General features: G+C 45.1%; 1 protein-coding gene across 1 annotated transcript in view; it reads right to left on the bottom strand.

Moving 5' to 3' along the window:
* topbp1 (DNA topoisomerase II binding protein 1) overlaps nt 1-22818 on the bottom strand; it is a 30337-nt gene that overhangs the window by 5739 nt on the left and 1780 nt on the right. The window contains exons 5-26 of the mRNA XM_035758958.2: nt 22338-22519; nt 18294-18487; nt 17860-18039; nt 14902-15068; nt 14446-14609; nt 13626-13882; nt 13133-13479; nt 12822-12994; nt 11973-12184; nt 11430-11752; nt 8640-8825; nt 8115-8227; nt 7851-7974; nt 7502-7666; nt 7015-7108; nt 4975-5155; nt 4477-4718; nt 4136-4272; nt 3911-4013; nt 3271-3434; nt 2837-3055; nt 902-1063 (exon numbers count right to left, since the gene is read on the bottom strand). Coding sequence (XP_035614851.1) covers nt 902-1063; nt 2837-3055; nt 3271-3434; nt 3911-4013; nt 4136-4272; nt 4477-4718; nt 4975-5155; nt 7015-7108; nt 7502-7666; nt 7851-7974; nt 8115-8227; nt 8640-8825; nt 11430-11752; nt 11973-12184; nt 12822-12994; nt 13133-13479; nt 13626-13882; nt 14446-14609; nt 14902-15068; nt 17860-18039; nt 18294-18487; nt 22338-22519 — 4089 coding nt within the window. The remainder of the gene's footprint in view (nt 1-901; nt 1064-2836; nt 3056-3270; nt 3435-3910; nt 4014-4135; nt 4273-4476; nt 4719-4974; nt 5156-7014; nt 7109-7501; nt 7667-7850; nt 7975-8114; nt 8228-8639; nt 8826-11429; nt 11753-11972; nt 12185-12821; nt 12995-13132; nt 13480-13625; nt 13883-14445; nt 14610-14901; nt 15069-17859; nt 18040-18293; nt 18488-22337; nt 22520-22818) is intronic.

Here is a 22818-nt window from a genome sequence, read left to right as displayed (position 1 = left end):
ATGAACCTGCTAGAGCACTCAAGGACCTCAGACTGGGGCAAAGGTTCACCTTCCAACAGGAAAATGACCCTAAGCACACAGCCAAGACAACGCAGGAGTGATTTCGGGACAAGTAACTGAATATCCTTGAGTAGCCCAGCAAGAGCTTGGACTTGAAACCGATCTAACATCTCTGGAGAGACCTGAAAACAGCTGTGCAGCCACACTCCCCATCCAACCTGATGGGCTTGAGAGGATATGGAGAGAAGAATGGGAGAAACTGCCCAAATATAGGTGTACCAAGCTTGTAGCATCATATCCAAGAAGGCTCGAGGCTGTAATCACTGCCGAAGGACCTTCAACAAAATACTGAGTAAAGGGTCTGAATACTTATGTAAATGTGATATTTCATTGTGTGTGGAGATTGATAAGGGGGAAAAAAGTAATCAATTTTAGAATAAGGCTGTAACAAAATGTGGAGAAAGTCGAGGGGTGTAAATACTTTCCCGAATGCACTGTATGTGTGGGGTACAGAGATGAGGTAGTCATTAAAACATTGCATACAGAGTGAGTCCATGCAACGTATGGTAGTTAAGCACATTTTTACAACTGAAATTATTTTGGCTTGCCAGTACAAAGGGGTTGAATCCTTATCGCAAGGCATTTCAGCTTTTTGCTTTTAATACATTTATAAAAACAATTCCACGTTGACATTATGGGGTATTGTGTGTAAGTCAGTGACAAAAAATCTCAATTGAAGCCATTTTAAATTCATGCGGTAACAAAATGTGGAAAAAGTCAAGGGGTGGGAATACTTTCTGAAGGCACTATAAACTGCCTTTAAAGCAGTCAGACACATATTCCCTTCAACATAATATCCCTTTATGAGGCAGTTGTGTGCTTTAGTTATAGTCCCACCAACCTGAATGAGGTAATCTGCGATGAACTCTGGCTTCAGACATTTGACTCCCTGGGACATGGCTTCTGGCACATCCACCCGGAAGTCTCCTGGCTTCAACCGGCTGAATTCTGCAAACAGGTGCGTGGTTCCCTTGTACAGAGATGGAGAGGGACTGGGGAGAACCTGGAGAGAGGGTTAGGGAGAAGAGAGAAAGAGGGTGGATGGCGTAACATCCAGAGGTGTACACGTTGTCAATATCAACAAAGTATGGAGGAGATGGGCAGTCAGAGACAGATAAGTTTATATTATAAGCTTTCTCCATACTAAGGAACAGTGAGTGAAGACTGAGGTGCAGTATGACAGAGTAAAGGCCCACTAAGTCCATATTAAAACATTTTTATATGGGCACGTCTTGCTTATGACACTGTTCACGTCAATTGCGAAATACTGTCCTGCCGCAATCAATTCTTTATTCAGAACAGGATTGATTCCAGTCTTTCTACATCCGAAAATATAAATTGTTATCTGGAACACTGCCAAAGCCCTTAGACTTACCCAGAAACGCTTATAGCTGTAATCGCTGCCGAAGGTGATTCTAACATGTATTGACTCATGGGTGTGAATGCTTACGGAAATTAGACATTTCATTTTCTATAAAATTTGCTAAAATTTCAAAAAACATGTTTACTTTGTCATTATGGGGTATTGCGTGTAGATGGCAAAATAATAAATAAACTTGAATCAATTTTGAATTCAGGATATAACAAAATGTGGATTAAGTGAACGGGTATGAATACTGAAGATCAGTCTCCAGCTTATATCTCCTCAAAACTTCCGTCAATGTATATGACAGGCTACATTAATTTAGCATTATCCTGTAAGGCAGACTAGTTTTTGATTTCCTACAGAAAGGATTTGAATCTAAGGCAAGGTTTTTATACGTTTTTTTGAAAAGGAGAAATGTGATTTGCTTAAGTGTCTGAGATGGGTTGCATGCGGCTTTGATTGATAGGTCCTTTTAGGTGGGTGGGTGTGCGTGAATGAGCTACTAATTCTCTATGTCCATCCATAAAGTTTCCCAGGCCTAGCCTATCTGGACTTCATCCTTTAAAATCAAATACAGTGTGGAAAAAAGTATTTAGTCAGCCACCAATTGTGCAAGTTCTCCCACTTAAAAAGATGAGGCCTGTAATTTTCATCATACGTACACTTCAACTATGACAGACAAAATGAGAAAATAAAATCCAGAAAATCACATTGTAGGATTTTTTATGAAATTATTTGCAAATTATGGTGGAAAATAAGTATTTGGTCAATAACAAAAGTTTCTCAATACTTTGTTATATACCCTTTGTTGGCAATGACAGAGGTCAAACGTTTTCTGTAAGTCTTCACAAGGTCTTTACACACTGTTGCTGGTATTTTGGCCCATTCCTCCATGCAGATCTCCTCTAGAGCAGTGATGTTTTGTGGCTGTTGCTGGGCAACACGGACTTTCAACTCCCTCCAAAGAGGAATGACGTGTGAGGAATGACGTGTGAGGAATGACGTGTGAGGAATGACGACAGGTGCCAGTTTTCGGTTTCCTCGCTTATTAAATGGGGTGCAACTGAATGAAATGTAGCCAAGGTCCTTTTCTGATTCATCCTATCCTAATATTGTCAGAAGCATATTATTTTTCCAGTAGTATATTATTTTTCTATGATCTGAGGTTATAAAAATGAGGTCCTAAGAAATGCTTCTCTGTGACATGACAGGATTAAATTGATTTAAATTGATTTTCTAAATTTGCATTCAGTTTCTAGCCCAAGAGAGGGTATTTTTTTGCTGTCATCGGATAGAACTTCATATAAAAAAACCCAGAAATGTGCAGTTTTCACATATGTTGACACTGGTATTGTGCTGGAGAAAATGACAATGAAAAGTGGAGTTGCCCTTTAAGAGCATTGTTGCTACCTTTGCTCCACCAGACTGCAGTAGTCGTCTGAACCCCGACTCTCTGGTCTGGTCGATGTTTAGCATGACGGTCCAACCGCTGAACGCTCCCTCCAGGTTGTTCTGGTCCTGCAGGTTCCTCCTCCAGCGCGTGGCAGCCAATGCCAGCCTCTTCTGATGGGAGCTGATGGAGGGTAGGGCATCCAGGATGGAGCTACTGCCCCACTCGTACGCATCCTCCTGGAACACACAGTATGTACACCCTCTCCATTAAATTCAAGAAGAATAAACGAGATGTATTTTTTAATTGAGCTGCCCCTTCTTGGATAGGTCTCTCTCGCGAAAGATATCTTCTGACCTCATTGGGACTTCCTGGTTAAATAAAGATTCAATCCAAAAAGATGGAGCTATGAGTCTGTGGGGGCATGTTGTGGTGGTCTGATGCAGATCCTGACCTGGATAAAGTGTCCCACGGAGCGACAGGCCTCCAGGTAGGAACGGTGCAGGATCCACTTCCCGGAGGCCATGGCTGCCAGGTACTTCTCATTCCTCAGGGGGCTCCCCACGATGATGTGGGAACAGCTGGGGTCAAAGCACTGTTTGTCCAGCACCATGCCCCCTACAGGAACACAGACATGTTGAGTCAGACAAATGCAATAGGGGGACTGACAAACAGGACGACAGACCGTCTCAGAAGAGAAAGAAACAAGATATTTTAAGACCTACTTTTTTATTTGCAATGGCAATGGGGTGAGTACCCAATGCACCCTTTTCCCTATATGGTGCACTAGTTTGAACCATAACCCTATGGGCCCTGGTTAAAATGGTACACTATACATTAGGGTGTCAATTTGACAACGAGTTGAGGCTACTTTAGATTTTGGCCATTAAGCAGACTCTCTTAACCAGAGCAACTTACAGTAGTGGGTGCATACATTTTTATATACTGGTCCCCCGGGACAAAATCGAACCCACAACCCAGGTGTTGAAAGTGTCATGCTCTACCAACTGAGCCACACGGGAGCACATATGTACCAAAGAGACGGTAAAGACATCTAGTTAGTTAGGTGGTCAGGGAGGAGGACCGAGACTCACCCAGCTCCTCTATGAGGGCGCTGTAGTCTATCCTCTCCTGGGGGTTGAGGGAGGAGAGCTGGAACCGAGGAGGCTCCTTCTCCGCCTCACTCTCCTCATCCATCTGTTGACAGCACAGCCCTTTTAGCATCACAGTACACTACCGTGCCACTAAGTAACGATTCACATCTAAACATTTACTTATAATATCACCTTACAAGAGGGAGGGAGGGTGAGTGTGGTTACCTGTGGCTCTGGGGGCACGGCGGGGTTGGCGAGGGGGAAGGCGATGCTGGGGGCTTTAGGGGTGAGGAGGTCAGGATCCTCCCCTGGCACAGTCATCACTCTCTCACCCATCTGCTGGTCAATCACGTCACACAACACTGAATAGGAGGGAGAACATTTCAAAGGTAAATATTTGGCAAAACAATAAGAATCTGTTGCTGCAGGTGCATTGGCATATATATAACAAGACTGAAAAACCGAATTTCCGAACTCTATTGCACTCTTTTTAAATCCTTTGAAACATGCAACACTTGAGTGTGATTGTAGACAGGGGACTACTTTTTTAATCCCCCCCCCCTCACCCATTTCCACCATTTCAGAGTCGGTCATGGAGTCCCTGAGTGTGTTTCCAGCATTGTCAGAGTGGGATAGGGGTGCTGCTAGAGGTACAGCCAGGGACTCAGAGTGCTGGGAGGGGCTGCCAGGCCATTGCAGGTTGTCAGCCAGCTTGGCCCTCTCCTCCCGGGCCGTTGGGTCATCCCACACGATCTGCTCACTCTGAGACGGCTCTGTGTTCAGGTCCATTGCTGCCTGACGAGACATCCTGAATAACACCAAAGGAGGGAGACCGAGAGAGTTAGCCCTTTTTCACACTGTAAAGACACGGATGTACATGCCTTATTTAAATGGCAAACAAAGACATTTTTCATGAATAAACATCCAATGAAATTAAAGCACAAATTCAACTCAAATTTGTCTGGACACAGATCTGGTCATTGGCATAGGGAAACTGAATAGTGAAGGTTAATTGAAGATTATTTTGACGTGTCGCAGCCCCCTGGTCTGTCAGTGTCTCATACCTCAGTGCTTCCAGAGTGCGTCGGACGTTTGCATTGCGGCCAGGGGTATGAGGATGAGAGTCAGTCCCCCCGGAGCCCAGGCGGGCTGAAGAGCGCCTGCTGGTGGTCTTCTTGGTGGCTGACATGATCTCCTGCAGCTGCCTCTGGAGCTTCTCCCTCATCTCCAGGGTCTCTGACAGGTCTGGAAGACAGAGACGGTCAGAGGATGAGGGCAATGAAAGAAAGTGAAGTGTGTATGTGTGTGTTTTGCACTCACGGGATATTCAGTTGACTCCTGATAAGTGCAAACTTCACTTTTTATCAGTCAACAGCCTCATTCTGTATGAACCAGGAGGGTCCATAATTACAAACTCTTGCTTAGACCACCGGTTAAAGCTTTTAGAACTTTGCAAGCTGTTAGCTTTTCCGATTGGAAAATATGTCACAAGGAGGACCTGAGCCCTAGGACCATGCCTCAGGACTACCTGGCATGATGGCTCCTTGCTGTCCCCAGTCGACCTGGCCGTGCTGCTGCTCCAGTTTCAACTGTTCTGCCTGCGGCTATGGAACCCTGACCTGTCCCAGACCTGCTGTTTTCAACTCTCTAGAGACAGCGGGAGTGGTAGACATACTCTGAATGATCGGCTATGAAAAGCCAACTGACATTTACTTCTGAGGTGCTGACTTGTTGTACCCTCGACAACTACTGTGATTATTATTATTTGACCATGCTGGTCATTTATGAACATTTGAACATCTTGGCCATGTTCTGTTATAATCTTCACCCGGCACAGCCAGAAGAGGACTGGCCACCCCACATAGCCTGGTTCCTCTCTAGGTTTCTTCCTAGGTTCTGGCCTTTCTAGGGAGTTTTCCCTAACCACCGTGCTTCTACACCTGCATTGCTTGCTGTTTGGAGTTTTAGGCTGGGTTTCTGTACAGCACTTTGAGATATCAGCTGACGTAAAAAGGGCTAAATAAATACATTTGATTTGACAATTAGCCATCTTGGTACTATACATTTTTTTTAATTTTTTTTTAAAAATCACCCACTGAAAGTAAACTTGGTTGTTCATGGTCAGACGTAATCAAAAACGTTTCAATAAAAGAACCCTTGCCAAAAGTGAAACGACACAATCTGCTAGTCAAAGTAACTAAACCACATGTTGAAACTACTAGTCAAATAGAACAGTTTAGCGAGCCTAGTATCTGGTATATTTCGCAGTTTGCAGAAAGGGTTCAAATTCTCAGAGGATCTCTTTTATGTACTTTGAACTGTAGAAGTTACACTTACTGTGTTGGTGTGTTGAGAAGGGAAGCGCAGCCAGCACCTGGAAGATTAATGAGGAGCTGCTTCCATCGCCAGCCTCGTAGACAAACACACTGCTAATATTCATACTACATAGTCCTGTACATTTAAATGTACGTTTTATATACATCATTATATGTTGTACTTCAACGCATGCAAAATTTACTTGAGGACCAGCAGTATTTTTTTTCCAACAAAAAAGTAAAAGTTTTGCGGGTCTTGAACCCGCACTTCACCAAGATTCCATTTATACCAACTTAATGGAGGATGGCAAATGACAGTGATAGCAGAGATAGAAGAGGAAGTGAGACGTCCCACTCATTTTTCCTGGTTCATATAGTCAACGAACTAAGCAGACCAGACACAGCTAGCTACCCCTTAAGCAGATTGGTACTGGGATCATTTTAAAACGTCCGGAGTACGACATTAATTTATCCACCATCTTTTATGACAGTAACGGAGGGTAAATTAGAGCTATTTGACAAAGACCATGAGACACTTATTTTACTTAACAATAAACTAATATAAAACTTACATTTTGTATAATTGTCTGCCATCCTTTTCTTTAAAAGCACATGGACGTGTGTGAAACGGATAGGCAAAAACAAGGAATTTTGTTCATTAGCTGTTTTCTAAAAGGTTTATACCGGTGGTCTCAGCAAGAGTTCATTAGTCTGGACCCGGAACGTTTCAATTCAAAGCACTTGAGCTACGGCACAGACAAGTGGATCATCAGTGTATAAGAGCCCCACCTTTCTTCTCTGCATTGTCACGGCCCTGCTCTTGATCAGTCTCTCCACTGACGTGATGGGAGGTTGTGGCGTCTTCTACGGCATTATCTTCAGACTGAGGGTGACAAGGTTATGATGTGAAGCTTTGAACTGACAGCCTCCCTGCACTATTTTCCAGACACTCAAACCATCTAACAAATACAGGGGCCTTAAGTATCAAGCATCTCAGAGTAGTAGTGCTGATTTAGGATCAGTTTAGCCTTTTAGAACACAATGAATAAGCTTTTTTAGGGGGGGTACATTTTACCCCTTTTTCGTGATATCCAATTGGTAGTTACAGCCTTGTCCCATCACTCCTGTGCGGACTCGGGAGAGGTGAAGGTCGCGAGCCATGCGTCCTCCGAAACACATGGAGGGGGTGCTTGATCCTAAATCAGCACTCTTACGCGAAGATGCTCAATACATACAGCCCCATATCTAGAGTGAGCGGTATCTGTAAGGAATGTACCCTGTTCTCTTGAGCCTCAGTGAGGTCTCTGAGTTTTATGGTGCGGGTGGCAGGGGGTGACCTCTGGCTACTGTCAAGAGGCACCTGGCTGAGGTTCAGGCTCATCTTGGGGTTGTAGGTGAACGGGTAGAGAGACTCCGACACGTGCCTCTGATCCTCAGCACACTGGAGACAGACAACAGCAACAAGTCAGTACTGAGCGCAGACACACACACACACACAAAACCACACAGACAAACTACAGCAACACTTTTGTGACTGTTACATCTGATATAAGAATGGAGCGTGCTTGTCGTATACTTCATGCAGTACATTTGTGTTTATTGTGTGTAATGAAAACTTTCCCTACCGCCTGAAGCCAGTGCTGGGACACAACATGCACCCCTCTCTCCTTCACAGCCCTGTACTCCCGCGTGTTGTCCCCCACACGACCCTGGTAGATGTAGTGCGTCACGGTGTCATCACACGACCACCTGGACCACACACACACACACACACACACACAGAGAGACAGAGTATTGGATCATAGAGGGACATGCATCATTAATGGCAAGTGTTGTGACTGGCATTACTAACATTGTAGACATAGTTGCAAGCATGTTGAGAGGAGTACCTGAAGTCAGCTCCCAATGAGGCAGCGATGCCGTTGAGCTCCCGCTGCTTCTTGCTCAGTTTCTTACTCACACAGATCACCACACCAGTCAGGGCAGCAGCCTCCTCCTCCACCTAAAGGCACAAACAAACGTCACACAGGCATTTAAGAAACTGTGTACATCAAAACAAATCTATTTATAAAGCCCTTCTTACATCAGCTGATATCTCAATGTGCTGTACAGAAACCCAGCCTAAAACCCCAAACAGCAAGCAATGCAGGTATAGAAGCATGGTGCCTTGGAAAAACTCCCTAGAAAGGCCAGAACCTAGGAAGAAACCAGGCTCTGAGGGGTGGCCAGTCCTCTTCTGGCTGTGCCGGGTGGAGATTATAACAGAACATGGCCAAGATGTTCAAATGTTCATAAATTACCAGCATGGTAGTTGTCCAGGGTACAACAAGTCAGCACCTCAGGAGTAAATGTCAGTTACATGGGCTTGTGAGTGTATGAACTTGGCTGTGAAGGCTGTAGGGTGTGTTCTTTACCGCTGTGTGTGTCTCCTTTCTGAGCTGGGGGCTGGCTGAGAGGGCCTGGAGGTCAGGGTCGTGGCTGCGGGTGCTGTTGGCCAGGGCCACCTTCAGGTTCCTCCCGATGACCTCGGACAGCGGAGTCACGACCTTCTGACTCTGCTGTGACCTGCCCCCTGGTGTGTCCAACGCTGCTAACGCAGCCTGGAATATCATACAAGTACATAGTTTCAAGATGTGTTATTACAATTTATAAACTGAGCACTGAATTCTGATTGGCTGACAGCCGTGGTACATCAGACCGTATACCACGGGTATGACATGTATTTTTTACTGCCCTAATTACGTTGGTAACCAGTTTATCATAGCAATAATTCACCTCAGGAATTTGTGGTATATGGCCAATATAACACGGCTAAGGGCTGTTCTTTGACACGACACAATTGCGGAGTTGGCCATACACGCGGAGTTGGCCATTATTGCTTAAATAATACTCAAAAAGGGCTGTGGTGGTTATGACCTTTCGTCAGCTGGTGATTGTCATGCAAATAACTGCCCGCCTCCAGGTAATTTATAGTTAATTAAAAAAAAGTGCCATTTCTAAATGTTGAACTTCATATTCATCAACATGAGAAATTTGCGTGTTTCTAGGTTTTGTAGTAAAAAAAATATGAGGAAGATATGAGGAAGTTAAGTGTTTCCAGTGACATCATCAACCAATAAATGTTGTATTTATTATGGATCCCCTTGGCAGCAGTTACTCTTCCTGGGGTCCAGCTAAATTAAGGCAGTTATAATTTTTTAAAAACATTACAATACATTCACAACATTAAGTGTGCGCCCTCAGGGCCCTACTCCACTACCACATATAACAAGGCAGGTTCTACAGGCCATAGTTTTGTCACACCTGCACTACGGTTCTGTCGTGTGGTCAGGTGCCACAAAGGACTAAGGAAAATTGCAATTTGCTCAGAACTGGGAAGCACACCTGACCGTTGGACAGCCAACAATAATATGCATGTCAATCTCTCCAGGCTTAACGTGGAGCAATTTCCAAATGCCTGACGGTACCGTGTTCATCTGTACAAACAATAGTATGCAAGTATAAACACCATGGGACCACACCGCCGTCATACTGCTCAGGAAGGAGACGTGTTCTGTCTCCTAGAGATGAACGTACTTTGGTGCGAAAAGTGCAAATCAATCCCAGAACAGCAAAGAAACTTGTGAAGAAGCTGGAGGAAACGGGTACAAAAGTATCTATATATCCACAGTAAAACGAGTCCTATATCGACATAACCTGAAAGGCCGCTCAGCAAGGAAGAAGCCACTGCTCCAAAACCGCCATAAAAAAGCCAGACTACGGTTTACAACTGCACATACGGACAAAGATTGTAATTTTTGGAGAAATGTCCTCTGGTCTGATGAAACAAAAATATAACTTTTTAGCCATAATGACCATCTTTATGTTTGGAGGAAAAAGGGGGCTTACAAGCCGAAGAACACCATCCCAACCGTGAAGCACGGGGATGGCAGCATCATGTTGTGGGGGTGCTCTGCTGCAGGAGGGACTGGTGCACTTCACAAAATAGATGGTATCATGAGGACGGAAAATTGTGTGGACATATTGAAGCAACATCTCAAGACATCAGTCAGGACGTTAATGTGCTTAATTTTAAGAATTGAGAAATAAATATAGCAGCACGAGAAAGCTGGAATCCTCTTAAAAAGCAGCCAGTCATAACTCTGTTTCAACACGAGATTGGGCTTATAAGAACACATTTCAATAGGCTATGTGCTTTCCAGCCGCGTTCAAGGGCGCTGAGTAATAGGCCATTAGCAAGTTTGGTAAGGTACTAATGACCATCAGTGGCATTAGAGCAGTTTGGGAGAAGCCTAATACCACTTAATATAATGTTTACATACCCTACATTACTCATCTCATATGTATATACTGTACTCGATACCATCTACTGCATCTTGCCTATGCCGTTCTGTACCCTCACTCATTCATATATCTTTATCTCTTACACTTGTGTATAAGGTAGTTGTTGTGGAATTGTTAGGTTAGATTACTCGTTGGTTATTACTGCATTGTCGGAACTAGAAGCACAAGCATTTCGCTACACTCGCATTAACATCTGCGGTGTATGTGACAAATAAAATTTGATTTGATTTAGTTACTATGACTCAGTCGAACTCAACAGTGGAATTTGATGCGGTCATGACTCGTGACTGCCGGTGTGACGGTAATACGGTCACCGTAACAGCCCAATGCTCAACATTATTCCGTCAATTAGTTGCAGCCCCTCCTCCTTTTCCCCCAGAATAGCCTCAATTCATCGGTGCATGGACTACACAAGGTGTTGAAAGTTTTCCACAGGGATGCTGACCCATGTTGACTCCAATGCTTCCCACAGTTGTGTCAAGTTGGCTGGATGTCCTTTGGGTGGTGGACCGTTCTTGATACACACGGTAAACTGTTGAGCATGAAAAACCAAGCAGCGTTGCAGTTCTTGACACAAACCAGCGCACCTAGCACCTACTACATTACCTGCTGATCAAAAGGCACTTACATTTTTTGTCTTGCCCATTCACCCTCTGAATGGCACACACACAATCCATGTCTCAATTGTATCAAGGCTTAAAAATCCTTCTTTAACCAATCTTCTCCCCTTCATCTGCACTGCTGAAGTGGATTTAACAAGTGACATCAATACGTGATGATAGCTTTCACCTGATCATTCTGTCACGGTAAAAGCAGGTGTTCTTAAAGTTGTGTATAGTATTGAGACAAGTGAATCTTACCTTGACATTGAAGGTGGGTCTGAAGAGCTGGTCTCGGCAGAGGAAGCGGGACGGGGTGTCCAACGGCAGCGCTGGGGATTCTTTCTGCCCCCCTGCTTTCCTGTCCCCCTCTTGACCTCCCGGTGTGGTACAGTCCTTGTCTTGCTGGCCCTGGTCCAGCACGGAGCGGAACACCTTACTCTGGAAACGGCGCGTGTCCAGGGGGGTGACGGCCGCCCCGCTCTGGGGGCCCAGCAGGGGAATCTCTGGGGACTTGTTAGGGGCTGGGGGAGGGGGCATGGATTGCTTCTGCGAACCCCCCACAAAACTCTCCTCTTCTCTCTCTGGGGAACAGAGGGAATACATAGACTGATTCAGATGGTGAGATCTATCACATACAGCAGAGCATAAACTGTTTGTGCAAATCTCATCCCCTCGCAGTAAATTAAATGCTAAGCTTTCACTGGCCCAGAAATGACTAAAACGTCATTCATCCCCCCCCCACTGATGCAGGCATTACATTAAAATCCATTCAAGAAGTGTCTGATTGCGAGGCAGACTGACCTGGAGAACGGGGCAAATCCACCAGGTATCGCCCCTCTTCTGCCTTCCGGCCCGTCCTGGCAGACTCCAGCACCCAGCGCAGGGTGACGGCGGGTAGCCCCCACTTTTCGGCCGCCTGGTACTTGGTGCCCTCTGGGCTCTGTAGAACCAGGTGGGTACTAGCCAGCATGCCCCTCCTCTGATTGGCCATGCGCACAAAGTAGTCCTGGACACTGTCCGGAGGATGGATATATGGAAAGGAGAGAAGGTATTAAGACCAGAGAAACTACGCTCAAATACGCCACAAAAGGTTCTTGTTGCAGGCTTTCAGTTTGACGCATAAGCCACAGGTTATTTTCTTCTCCGTGCAATCCATGTCTGTGTGACACGGGACTAGTATATCCAGTGTGTGTGTGTGTGACTGAGTAGGATGCATAACGAACATTAGAATGTAAAAAAACAACAAAGCATTTATCTGAAAAGTTTTGCAGCTGTATTTGCTGCTAATGGTGTCTTCATCAAGAATCGATGTAGGAGTTCCCTAAGGTCTCATTGGAAAGGTTGGATCCGCCTACGGCCCATGTGAAAATGTGCAGTCCTTTGATGTAAGTGTCCATTATATCACAATTATCTCTTAAAAACAAACCATTCAAAAACTAAATAGAACAGAATGCTGGAACATACTCTGTCCATATGAACACGTGTACAATGTGGCCCTTCATCTTAGCAACCGCTGTACTTGAGCTATAGCCTTGATATTATTTTTATTATTTTTAACTTCAGCTGGTGCCATTTATCTACTATGCAACCTGTATACTACAAGAGCAAACTGTGTCCTTCCTCGTGTGTGTGTGGTGGTTAGGTGGTTACCTGGCTCCCAGGTGTTTGGCTAGCTCTACCAGGGACTCCCTCTCTGCCCCGGTGAACTGGCTGACTGAGAGGACACAGTCTCTGAGAGGGGAGCGGCCCTCCATCACTGACACAGGGCTGAACAAGGGGTGGGAGCCCAGCTCTAACACACACTGCTGCTCCACACACATGGCCTACACAAAGACACATTGATTAAAACGCACACAATATGGGTTAATGAAGAATCACACACACTTGGCCTGAAGAGTCCACCCACACCAAAGACATCAAAAACATGGAGCCAGAATGTTTGTCAACATTCCCTCTCTTACCAGCCAGGTATCAGTGGCCACCTCGTCCACAGTGGCCTCCACCTCGCAGCCCAGCAGGGGCACCACAGCGTAGTCAGCCACGGCCCGGGTGCGCCCCACCAGGACTTTCCCACAGTTCTCCGTCACCAGCATGGAGAGCTGGGCCTCCGCCTCTGCCCCAAAGCCCACCAGGAGGAAGCGTTTCCCCACAAATAGGCCCGCCTCACTGGCCTCCTGCAGGGTGGTGTCAGCTCCGGACCCAACTTCGGCTATAGTAGAAGCCTGGCCTGGGGCTGAGACCCAGGGCTCTGGTGCTATAGAGCTCTGCCTCCTGTGGATGCTGCTGTCAGCTGGTAGAGGCATCTCCACTGGGGTTGGAGGAGAGAAATAGCAGATGAAGAAAGGAAGTTAGGAGGATATGATGGTGGTACATGGTACCTGGGATTGCAGGTGACCGCGCTGTGACCCCTTTGAGTTGTGGTCTTGCTGCTACACAGAGGAGCTCCTCCCTTACCCACTGTCTGGTCGTCATCCATGTACTGAGAGAGCATGTCCTCCTCGGCCTTCCTGTGTCGAGGGGTAGCTGGTTCGTTGGCAAGGGGGGCAGCCGAGTTGGTGGAGGAGGGACGAGAAGCAGAGGTGCGGGGGGCAGGCATGGCCACGGTTGCAGGGGCGGGGGGCAGACAAGCCGGGTGTTGGTAGTCCCCCTCAGAGAGCAGGCTGCCTCTGGAGAAGCTGTCCAGCAGCCACTGCACAGTCATGACATGAGGCCTGGGGGAGAGATCAGAAAGATGGGATCACGTCAAGGCACAAGATAAGTCATAGGTTATTTCCTACTTGACAACAGGTTGGTTTGCAAATTCATTATCCAAAATTCCCAGGTTTTCCTGAAATACAGTGTAGTGGATTCTGGATTTCCTGTTTATTCCCTCCTGATTCCAGGGATATTCCAACTGGGATTTCTGCAACACCTGGGAATTTTGTGCACATTAATGGAATTTTGCAAACATATCTACAGGGCTTGGATACAAGACTGCTTTCCTGCATCTATATCCGTCAGTGGAGGCTGCTAAGGGGAGGACGGCTCATAATAATGGCTGGAATGGAGCAAATGGAATGGCATCAAACACATGGAAACCATACGTTTGATAACATTCCACCGATTACTCTCCAGCCATTACCACGAGCCCGTCCTCCTCAATTAAAAGGTGCCACCAACTTCGTGATATCCGTACTTGAACAAATGATGGTTTAAATGACAAAGCTTATCAACCTACATTATGGATATGCAACAGCTGAATGTGTCTAACAGCAGCTCTGTGGTTCTGACTGACCTGTGTGTGGCTTTGGCCAGGAAGGTCTTGGTTTCCTGGTCAGTCTCTCCCATGACCACGTGGGTGAGCTCCTCGCTGGGCTGGTTGAAGTGCAGGCCCCCGGCCATGTTGACCAGACGACGCAGCTTCTCCAGCCTCATCCCTGGCAGCCCACACAGGTACAGCTACAGGGGAAGACAGCGGGAATTCAACTTGCGTTTTCTAAAAGCCAAAGTGGCTTTACAATAAGAAACCGTAAGGAATAAAGATCCAAAAGGTATATGACATGTCTAAGTGAACAGAATTGAACTTCTGGTTAGCACATTTCTATAAGGCCTCAGTGAGGAAAGTAACCTGTGATTACTCCATAGAGGGGGGTCACAGAATTCAATAGATTTTTTGTATTCTAATAGGGAGTTATAAGATCTCCAGCAAGTGGCTCATATCAGGATAGTGCTGAAAGGACCTCCTACTGACCTTGCAGCCATCCAGCAAGTCGTCTGCGGGGCCGACTGTGATGTCCAGAGCGTCGATAGGGTCTGGTGTGTCCAGCCGGCTGAGCGTGGCATTGGTCAAGGCCGTGTCATTCACCGTCATGCTGCCGTTCACAGAAATGTGGCTCAAGCCCAGTAGAGACGCACTCTCTGTAGGAAAACAACAAATTACCTCATTGTGACCAGGGGCTATTTCTAAGCATTATAATATGGATATTTGCAGCATGTGTGTTTTTATGTACAGTGGCAAGAAAAACTGTGAAGCCTTTGAAATTACCTGGATTTCTGCATAAGTTGATCATCAAATTTGAGCTGATCTAAGTCACAACAATAGACAGTGTGCTTAAACGAATAACAAACTAATTGTACTTTTGTCTAAATTGCATATATAAATTAAACATTCACAGTGTAGGTTGGAAAAAGTATGTGTGAACCCCTAGGATAATGACTTCTCCGAAAGCTAATTGGAGTCAGTAGTCAGCTAACCTGTTAATGAGTCCAATCAATGAGATGATTGGAAAATGTTTAGAGCTGCCCTGCCCAATAATAAAAAAATAAATCACAACATTTGAGTTGCTATTCACAAGAAGCATTGCCTGATGTCAACTGCATCACTGTCAACTGCGTTTATTTTCAGCAAACTTAACATGTGTAAATATTTGTATGAACATAACAAGATTCAACAGACATAAACTGAAGGGTACCACAAGAGGGAGGAGGATGTCTTCCATGTAACGCACAGCATTGAGATTGCCTGAAATGACAACAAGCTCAGTCCAATGATGCAGTGACACACCGCCCCAGACCCTCCACCAAATCCATCCCGCTCCAGAGTTCAGGCCTCAGTGTAACGCTCATTCCTTCGACAATAAACACAAATCCGACCATCATCCCTGGTGAGACAAAACCGTGACTCGTCAGTGAAGAGCATTTTTTGCCAGTCCTCTCTGGTCCAGCGACTGTGGGTTTGTGCCCATAGGCGACGTTGTTGCCGGTGATGTCTGGTGAGGACCTGCCTTTACAAGCCCTCAGGCCACCCTCTCTCAGTCTGACCACTGGAGGGATTGTGCGTTCCTGGTGTAACTCTGGCAGTTGTTGTTGCCATCCTGTACCCGTCTCGCAGGTGTGATGTTCAGATGTACCGATCCTGTGCAGGTGTTGTTACACCGATCCTGTGCCGGTGTTGTTACACCGATCCTGTGCCGGTGTTGTTACACCGATCCTGTGCCGGTGTTGCCACCGTGAGGACGATCAGCTGTCCGTTCTGTCTCCCTGTAGCACTGTCTTAGGTGTTTCACAGTATGGCCATTGCAATTTATTGCCCTGGCCACATCTGCAGTCCTCATGCCTCCTTGCAGCATGATTGCTTACCGTCCGTAAGCTGTTCGTGTCTTAACGACCGTCCCACAGGTGCATGTTCATTAATTGTATATGGTTCAATGAACAAGCATGGGAAACAGTGTTTAAACCCTTTACAATGAAGACCTGTTGAAGTTAATTGGATTTTTACGAATTATCTTTGAAAGACAGGGTCCTGAAAAAAGGGATTTCTTTTTTGGATGGGGTTTGAAATAATTTGACTATTCGAACTGTATCAGGACTCTTTGTAAGATATGCAAAATATATATATTTGTAACGTAGCTACGTTTTTAACCTGAGCACTGCAGCGCGAGGGAGAGATGCTGGCGCTCTATTGTACCCTGAACACTTGCCATATTGAGACCATTCTCTATTGCTGCAGCTGCGGAGGGAAGAATGTGTAGTGCGCAGACAGAGGGCGAGAGAGACGCAAAGGCAACTCGGCTACAGCCAAGACGAGCTAACTTGTAGCAGCCACAATAGTATTCATCATCCCATTTAACAGTGTCCGTCTTGACTGGAGTATTTTTATTTAACTACGCAAGTCAGTTAATAAATTATTATTTACAATGACGGCCTACTTGTAAAGCCCCCCCCGGTCCAAAACCTCCCTTAACCCGGACGACACTGGGCCAATTGTGCGCCGCACTATGGGACACCCGATCACAGCCGGTTGTGATACAGCCCGGGATCGAACCCGCTTCTGTAGTGACGCCTCGAGCACTGCGCTGCTGAGCCCTTTCGGGAGAAGCCCAGAGAAGCTAGACAGCTATAGCGAGCTATGCTAATTGAGGACACATGCTGCGCTTTTCTCCCCAACCCCAATTCAGATAAAACAGCCCACCTATTGGTTGCTCGTCGTATCCAGCTCCTTCTCATTTCACTAACTTTTAATTACGTCATTGCATCAGTGAGTTCACTCCATTTGCTACACATTGAGCTTCTTTGCCGCTTTGATTGGCCAAACACGCTACACACAAAGGCTACCACTTTCCATGTCTGTAGCTTGTGAGGTGTTGAAACAGTGTTGCTTTTATGTATTTTGTCTTGTTGCTTTTTGTGCTATTGCTCTGTCTGCGTGCTATGTGTTGCTTGTCCTTTGTTGCTCTGTCTGCGTGCTATGTGTTGCTTGTCCTATGTTGCTCTGCATGTGCTCACTGCTCATTGTTTGTGTGTATTATTGATTTAAATAAAACCGGAACTTTTACTGCAACGTTGATTAATGTGCACCGTCCCTGTAAAACTAAAACTAAAACTGTTCGCCTACTGGCCTTTTCATGGGGCGCACCGTGCACGTCATAAAAACTACATTGATTTTATAAAACAATCATTTGAAATGTCATGGTATATCATTGGATGTAGAATGCCACACTGATATTTTAAATGTAATTTAGAAAAAGCCTTTTCATTGTTAAAATAGGCTTATATTGATTTATTTTAGCAAAAATGTACTCAAGTAATCGAATACCAACATCCATTTAGATATTCAAATAACTGCGCACATTCCTACTATTGAATAATCAGTCATAAAATTCGGAAATATATATATATTTTTAAATAAACGTCAAGCTTGGCGCCTCACCCTCTTTCTTCTTGCTGGTCCCGGTCGGGGTGGAGGTGTGGGGTTTGCCGTCTTTCTGATCCCCTCGCTCCACCGTGTAGCGACTCTCGTCCTGGCAGAAGCCCTTCTCGATGCTGTCAAACAGCCAGTGCAGAGACACACAGAAGACATTCCACTTCTGTGCACACTCATACTTCTGACCTGTAAGCACAGACAAAGGGAGGGATCAGTGAAAGTGACAGAAACTGGGTGGCAGTAGGAGAGACTCAGGAACTCTACGACCTAAAGCTGTTATTATATAAAAGGACATGAAGCATGTCTGTCCTTGTGATTATGAAGGAAAAGATCTCTGTGTGGCTGAAGCAGGATTTATCCCTGCTTAATTTCTTTGTGATGTGTGTGGAACTGATTCTGAACCTAACTAATTTGGACAATAAAAGGTAAGTTCGACCTACCTGAGGGCTCGCTGACGATGAGGTGGGTGCACTCGTTCATCTTGAGCTGTCCGGTGTAGCTGGCCCCGTGCAGCTGGCAGAGCCTCTGCACCTTCTTACGCTCCACCGTGGAGAGGCCTGTGACACAGACGGTGCAGCCACAGAGCACAGGGCACAAGTAGTCCTCTATGGGCAGGTCAGTGTATCTGAACAGGCTGAGGGGAAGAGAGAGACAGGGAGATGAATAGATTGGTTTAAAGCTGCAATATGTAACTTTTTGAGCGACCCCACCAAATTCACATGGAAATGCGAATTATAGATCTGTCATTTTCAGTGAAAGCAAGTCTAAGAAGCGGTAGGTCTGTTCTTGTGTGCCATTTCTATGCTTCCTATTCTTAAGTTTATTTTTTGCATCTTTTACTTTCAGTTTTGTACACAAGCTTCAATCTGAAAATACAATATTTTTGGTTACCGAAAATATATTTCACAGCGGTTTAGATGGTAATGCATTGCTTGTTCTACACTACATATGGCTTGTTTTGTCATAAACTGAAATTTGGCAAACTATTAGAGTTTTAGCAACCAGGAAATGGCAGTGATTTCTGAATATTGCACCTTAAATTTATGTAAGTAAAATACAACTGCAGCTACATGGAGCATCTAGGAAATACGATGAGATGGAGGTGCTGAGGGCTGTGCAGAGAATAGTAAGGCGCTGAATAGAGGAGGCAGACTCAATGCTGCAGGACTGTTTTGAGAACTGATTGAAATAAGTTAAAAGATTCATCCACTCAGGACTCATCCATCAACATTGAGGAATATAAATCGTTCAGGTCACAGGCTTCATTAGGAAATGTGTTGATGATGATGTACCCACAATAACAATCCGGACATGCCCCAATCAGATATCTATACCATGCTGAGAGCCCGTACTGCAGCATTCAATGTCAGCAGAACGAAACCCGGTGACGCCTATAAGGCAAGAGCTCCGAAAATCCATTATGGACGAAAAAATACGAGAGAGACTCAAACTTTAATTGATGTTCGACAACTCAGACTCGCGACGCATGTGGAAAGGACTACAGAATATCACAGACTACAAAGGCAAATCCAGGTGTATGTGGTGCCTGCCGAATCCTCCGACCCAGGTGAGCTTAACACATTCTATTGCTGCGTCGAAGCAGACAATACCGAGCCATCCAAGAAGGCTCTTGCTGTTCCGGACAGCCAAGTGCTTTCTCTCCTTGAGGCTGATGAGAAACTCTCAAAAGAGTGAATACTCAAAGTCGGTGGCCCAGATGGCAACCCTGAGCGCGTCTTCAGAGTGTGTGCTGACTAGTTGGCGGGTGTCTTCTCTGACATTTTCAACCTGGCACTATGCCAGGCTGTTGTTCCCACCTGCTTCAAGGAGACCACCATTGTCCCAGAGTCCAAGAAAAACAAATGTGACATGCCCAAATGACTAATCGCCCTGTCTCACTCAAACCAGTCATGATGAAGTGCTTTGAGGAGGTTGGTAATGGCTCACATTAAGGCCAGGAACACAGGACCCACTTCAATTTTGCATTCCGCTCCACGGAAGATGCCATTTCCATAGCTATTCACACAGCCGTAAAACATCTGGACAAGAGGAATACCTACAGTTCAACATTCAATGCTATTGTTCCCCTGAAGTTCGACACCAAGCTCAGAGCCCTGGGTCTGGACACCACCCTCTGCAACTGGATCCTGGACTTCCTGACAGGCAGACCACAGGCTGTGAGGACTGGCAACAACACCTCCACCAAACTGACTCAACACAGTGGCCCCCTGCGTTGTGTCCTCAGCTGAACTTCCTGCTCACCCACGACTGGCTGGCTTTGCACGACTCCAACTCCATCAAGTTTGCTGACGACACCACAGTGCCTGAGGAAGGCCTGCAGCATAATAAAGGATCCCAGCCACAAGCTGTTCACTCCCCTCGGGTTGGCAGACGGTATCGGAGCATGACGTCTGATAGAAACGGTCTCTGAGCCTGTTCGTATCTACAAGCTGCTGAACACTTGAACTGGCCACCTGCTCTGATTCTCTGCACCTTAGCACAGGCGCACACACACGCAACTGCTGCTACCGGATTCTTATTATGATTGCTAAATACTGCACAATTTAGAACTTACAACCCAATCCCCCAAAACACATAAATATGGCACCTTCCTGTATTATATGCAGGAAGTTATAATCATTGGTTTTAACTATACATGGATGATGATATTACTTGTTTATCTAGCGTGATTTAACAAAAGTGCATTTGCGAAAAAAGCACAATTGTTGGACGACTGTACCTAACCATAAACACCAATGCTTTTCTTAAAATCAATACACAAAAGTAGATATTTTTAAACCTGCATATTTAGCCAAAATAAATCCAGGTTAGCAGGCAATATTAACCAGGTGAAATTGTGTCATTTCTCTTGCGTTCATTGCACGCAGAGTGAGGGTATATGCAACAGTTTGGGCAGCCTGGCTCATTGCGAACTAATTTGCCAGATTTCTACATAATTATGACATAACATTGAAGGTTGTGCAATGTAACAAGAATATTTAGACTTAGATAAAATACCGAACGGTTTCATATTTCACTGAAAAAATAAACGTTTTGTTTTCGAAATTATAGTTTCCGGATTCGATCATATTAATGACCAAAGGCTAGTATTTCTGTGTGTTGTTATGTTATAATTAAGTCTGATTTGATAGAGCAGTCTGACTGAGCGATGGTAGGCAGCAGCAGGCTCGTAAGCATTCATTCAAACAGCACTTTTGTGCGCTTTGCCAGCAGCTCTTTGCAAGCACAGCGTGGTTTATGACTTCAGGCCTATCAGCCTAATGGCTGGTGTAACCGATGTGAAATGGCTAGCTAGTTGTTTGTTTGAAACGCTATTAGCGAACACCCATCACTCGCTCTGAGACTTAGAGTAGTTATTCTCCTTGCTCTGCAAGGGTCGTGGCTTTTGTGGAGCGATGGGTAACGCTGCTTCGAGTGTGGCTGTTGTCGATGTGTTCCTGGTTCGAGGAGAGGGATGGAAGATATACTGTTACACTGGCAATACTATAGTGTCTATAAGAACATCCAATAGTCAAAGGTATATGAAATACAAATGGTATAGAGAAATAGTCCTATAAATACTATATTACCTCCAACCTAAAACCTCTTACCTTGGAATATTGAAGTCTCATGTTAAAAGGAACCACCAACTTTCATATGTTCTCATGTTCTGAGCAAGGAACTCAAACGTTAGCTTTTTTACATGGCACATTTTACACTTTTACTTTCACTTACTCCAACACTTTGTTTTTGCATTATTTAAACCAAATTGAATGTTTCATTTATTTGAGGCCAAATACATTTTTACTCATGTATTATATTAAAATAAGTGTTTATTCAGTATTGTTGTAATTGTCATTATTACAAACAAATAAATAAATAAATAAATATCGGCCGATTAATCGCTATTGGCTTTTTTCGGGCCTCCAATAATCGGTGTCGAAAAATCATAATCGGTCGAGCTCTACTTGAGACATCTGTGGCATGGTGCTGTGTGACAAAATGGCACATTTTAGAGTGGCCTTTTATTGTCCCCAGCACAATGATCATGCTGTTTAATCAGCTTCTTTCTTGTCAGGTGGATGGATTATCTTGGCAAATGAGAAAATGTGCACAAAATGTACAAAAACAATAAGCTTTTTGTCTTTATGGAACATTTCTGAGATCTTTTATTTCAGCCCATGAAACGTGGGACCAACAGTTTACATGTTGAGTTTATATGTTTGTTCAGTGTATTTTACTGAGCCATTTACTTGTTAGTATTCTTATATTTTACTGTTTCTTATCGTTGTTGCATTATCGAGAAGGAACCTGCAAGTAAGCATTTTGTTGGACGTGTATAGCATGTGTGTCCCGTACATGTGACTAATACAATTTGAAACTAGGTGTACACTTATCACATACTTGCTACATCTTTGGTTGATTAGACATAGCTTTCATTAATGTCTCTGGCAAAATGAGAAAGGCATAAAAATCCCTATTACCTGTCCTGTGATTTCTCCCAGCAGGTTTTGACCCAGGCGGGTAGCAAGATGGGCTTCCCCATGCTGGCGGCCACCAGGTACTTCTTGCTCCCCACCTCCCCGGCAACTAGGTGAGTGACAGACACGTTAAGGTCCCGATAGACCCGCCCTCCCATCAGCTGTACCAGATCCATCACGTCAGCCTGGAGGTACAGAGACAGACACAGTCACTAACAGACCTAATACATTGGATGCATAACATTTCCGGGCATGAGATGCTCCCATTCATTTCAGAATAACCTGGACCTAAGCAGCACAGCTCCGCAAGAGGCACGCACTGCTCAGGGTAAAATTACGCTTTGTTTCTATTTTCACCCCATTTTTCTCCCCAATTTAGGGGTATTCAATTGGTAGTTACAGTCTTATCTCATCGCTGCAACTCCCGTACGGACTCAGGAGAGGCGAAGGTCGAGAGCCGTGCGTCCTCCGAAACCCAACCAAG

The sequence above is a fragment of the Oncorhynchus keta genome, chromosome 4, assembly GCF_023373465.1.
Source record: "Oncorhynchus keta strain PuntledgeMale-10-30-2019 chromosome 4, Oket_V2, whole genome shotgun sequence".
Taxonomy (NCBI): domain Eukaryota; kingdom Metazoa; phylum Chordata; class Actinopteri; order Salmoniformes; family Salmonidae; genus Oncorhynchus; species Oncorhynchus keta.
The sequence above is the reverse complement of the archived record's forward strand: the minus strand, read 5'-3'. Positions and strand labels throughout refer to the sequence as shown.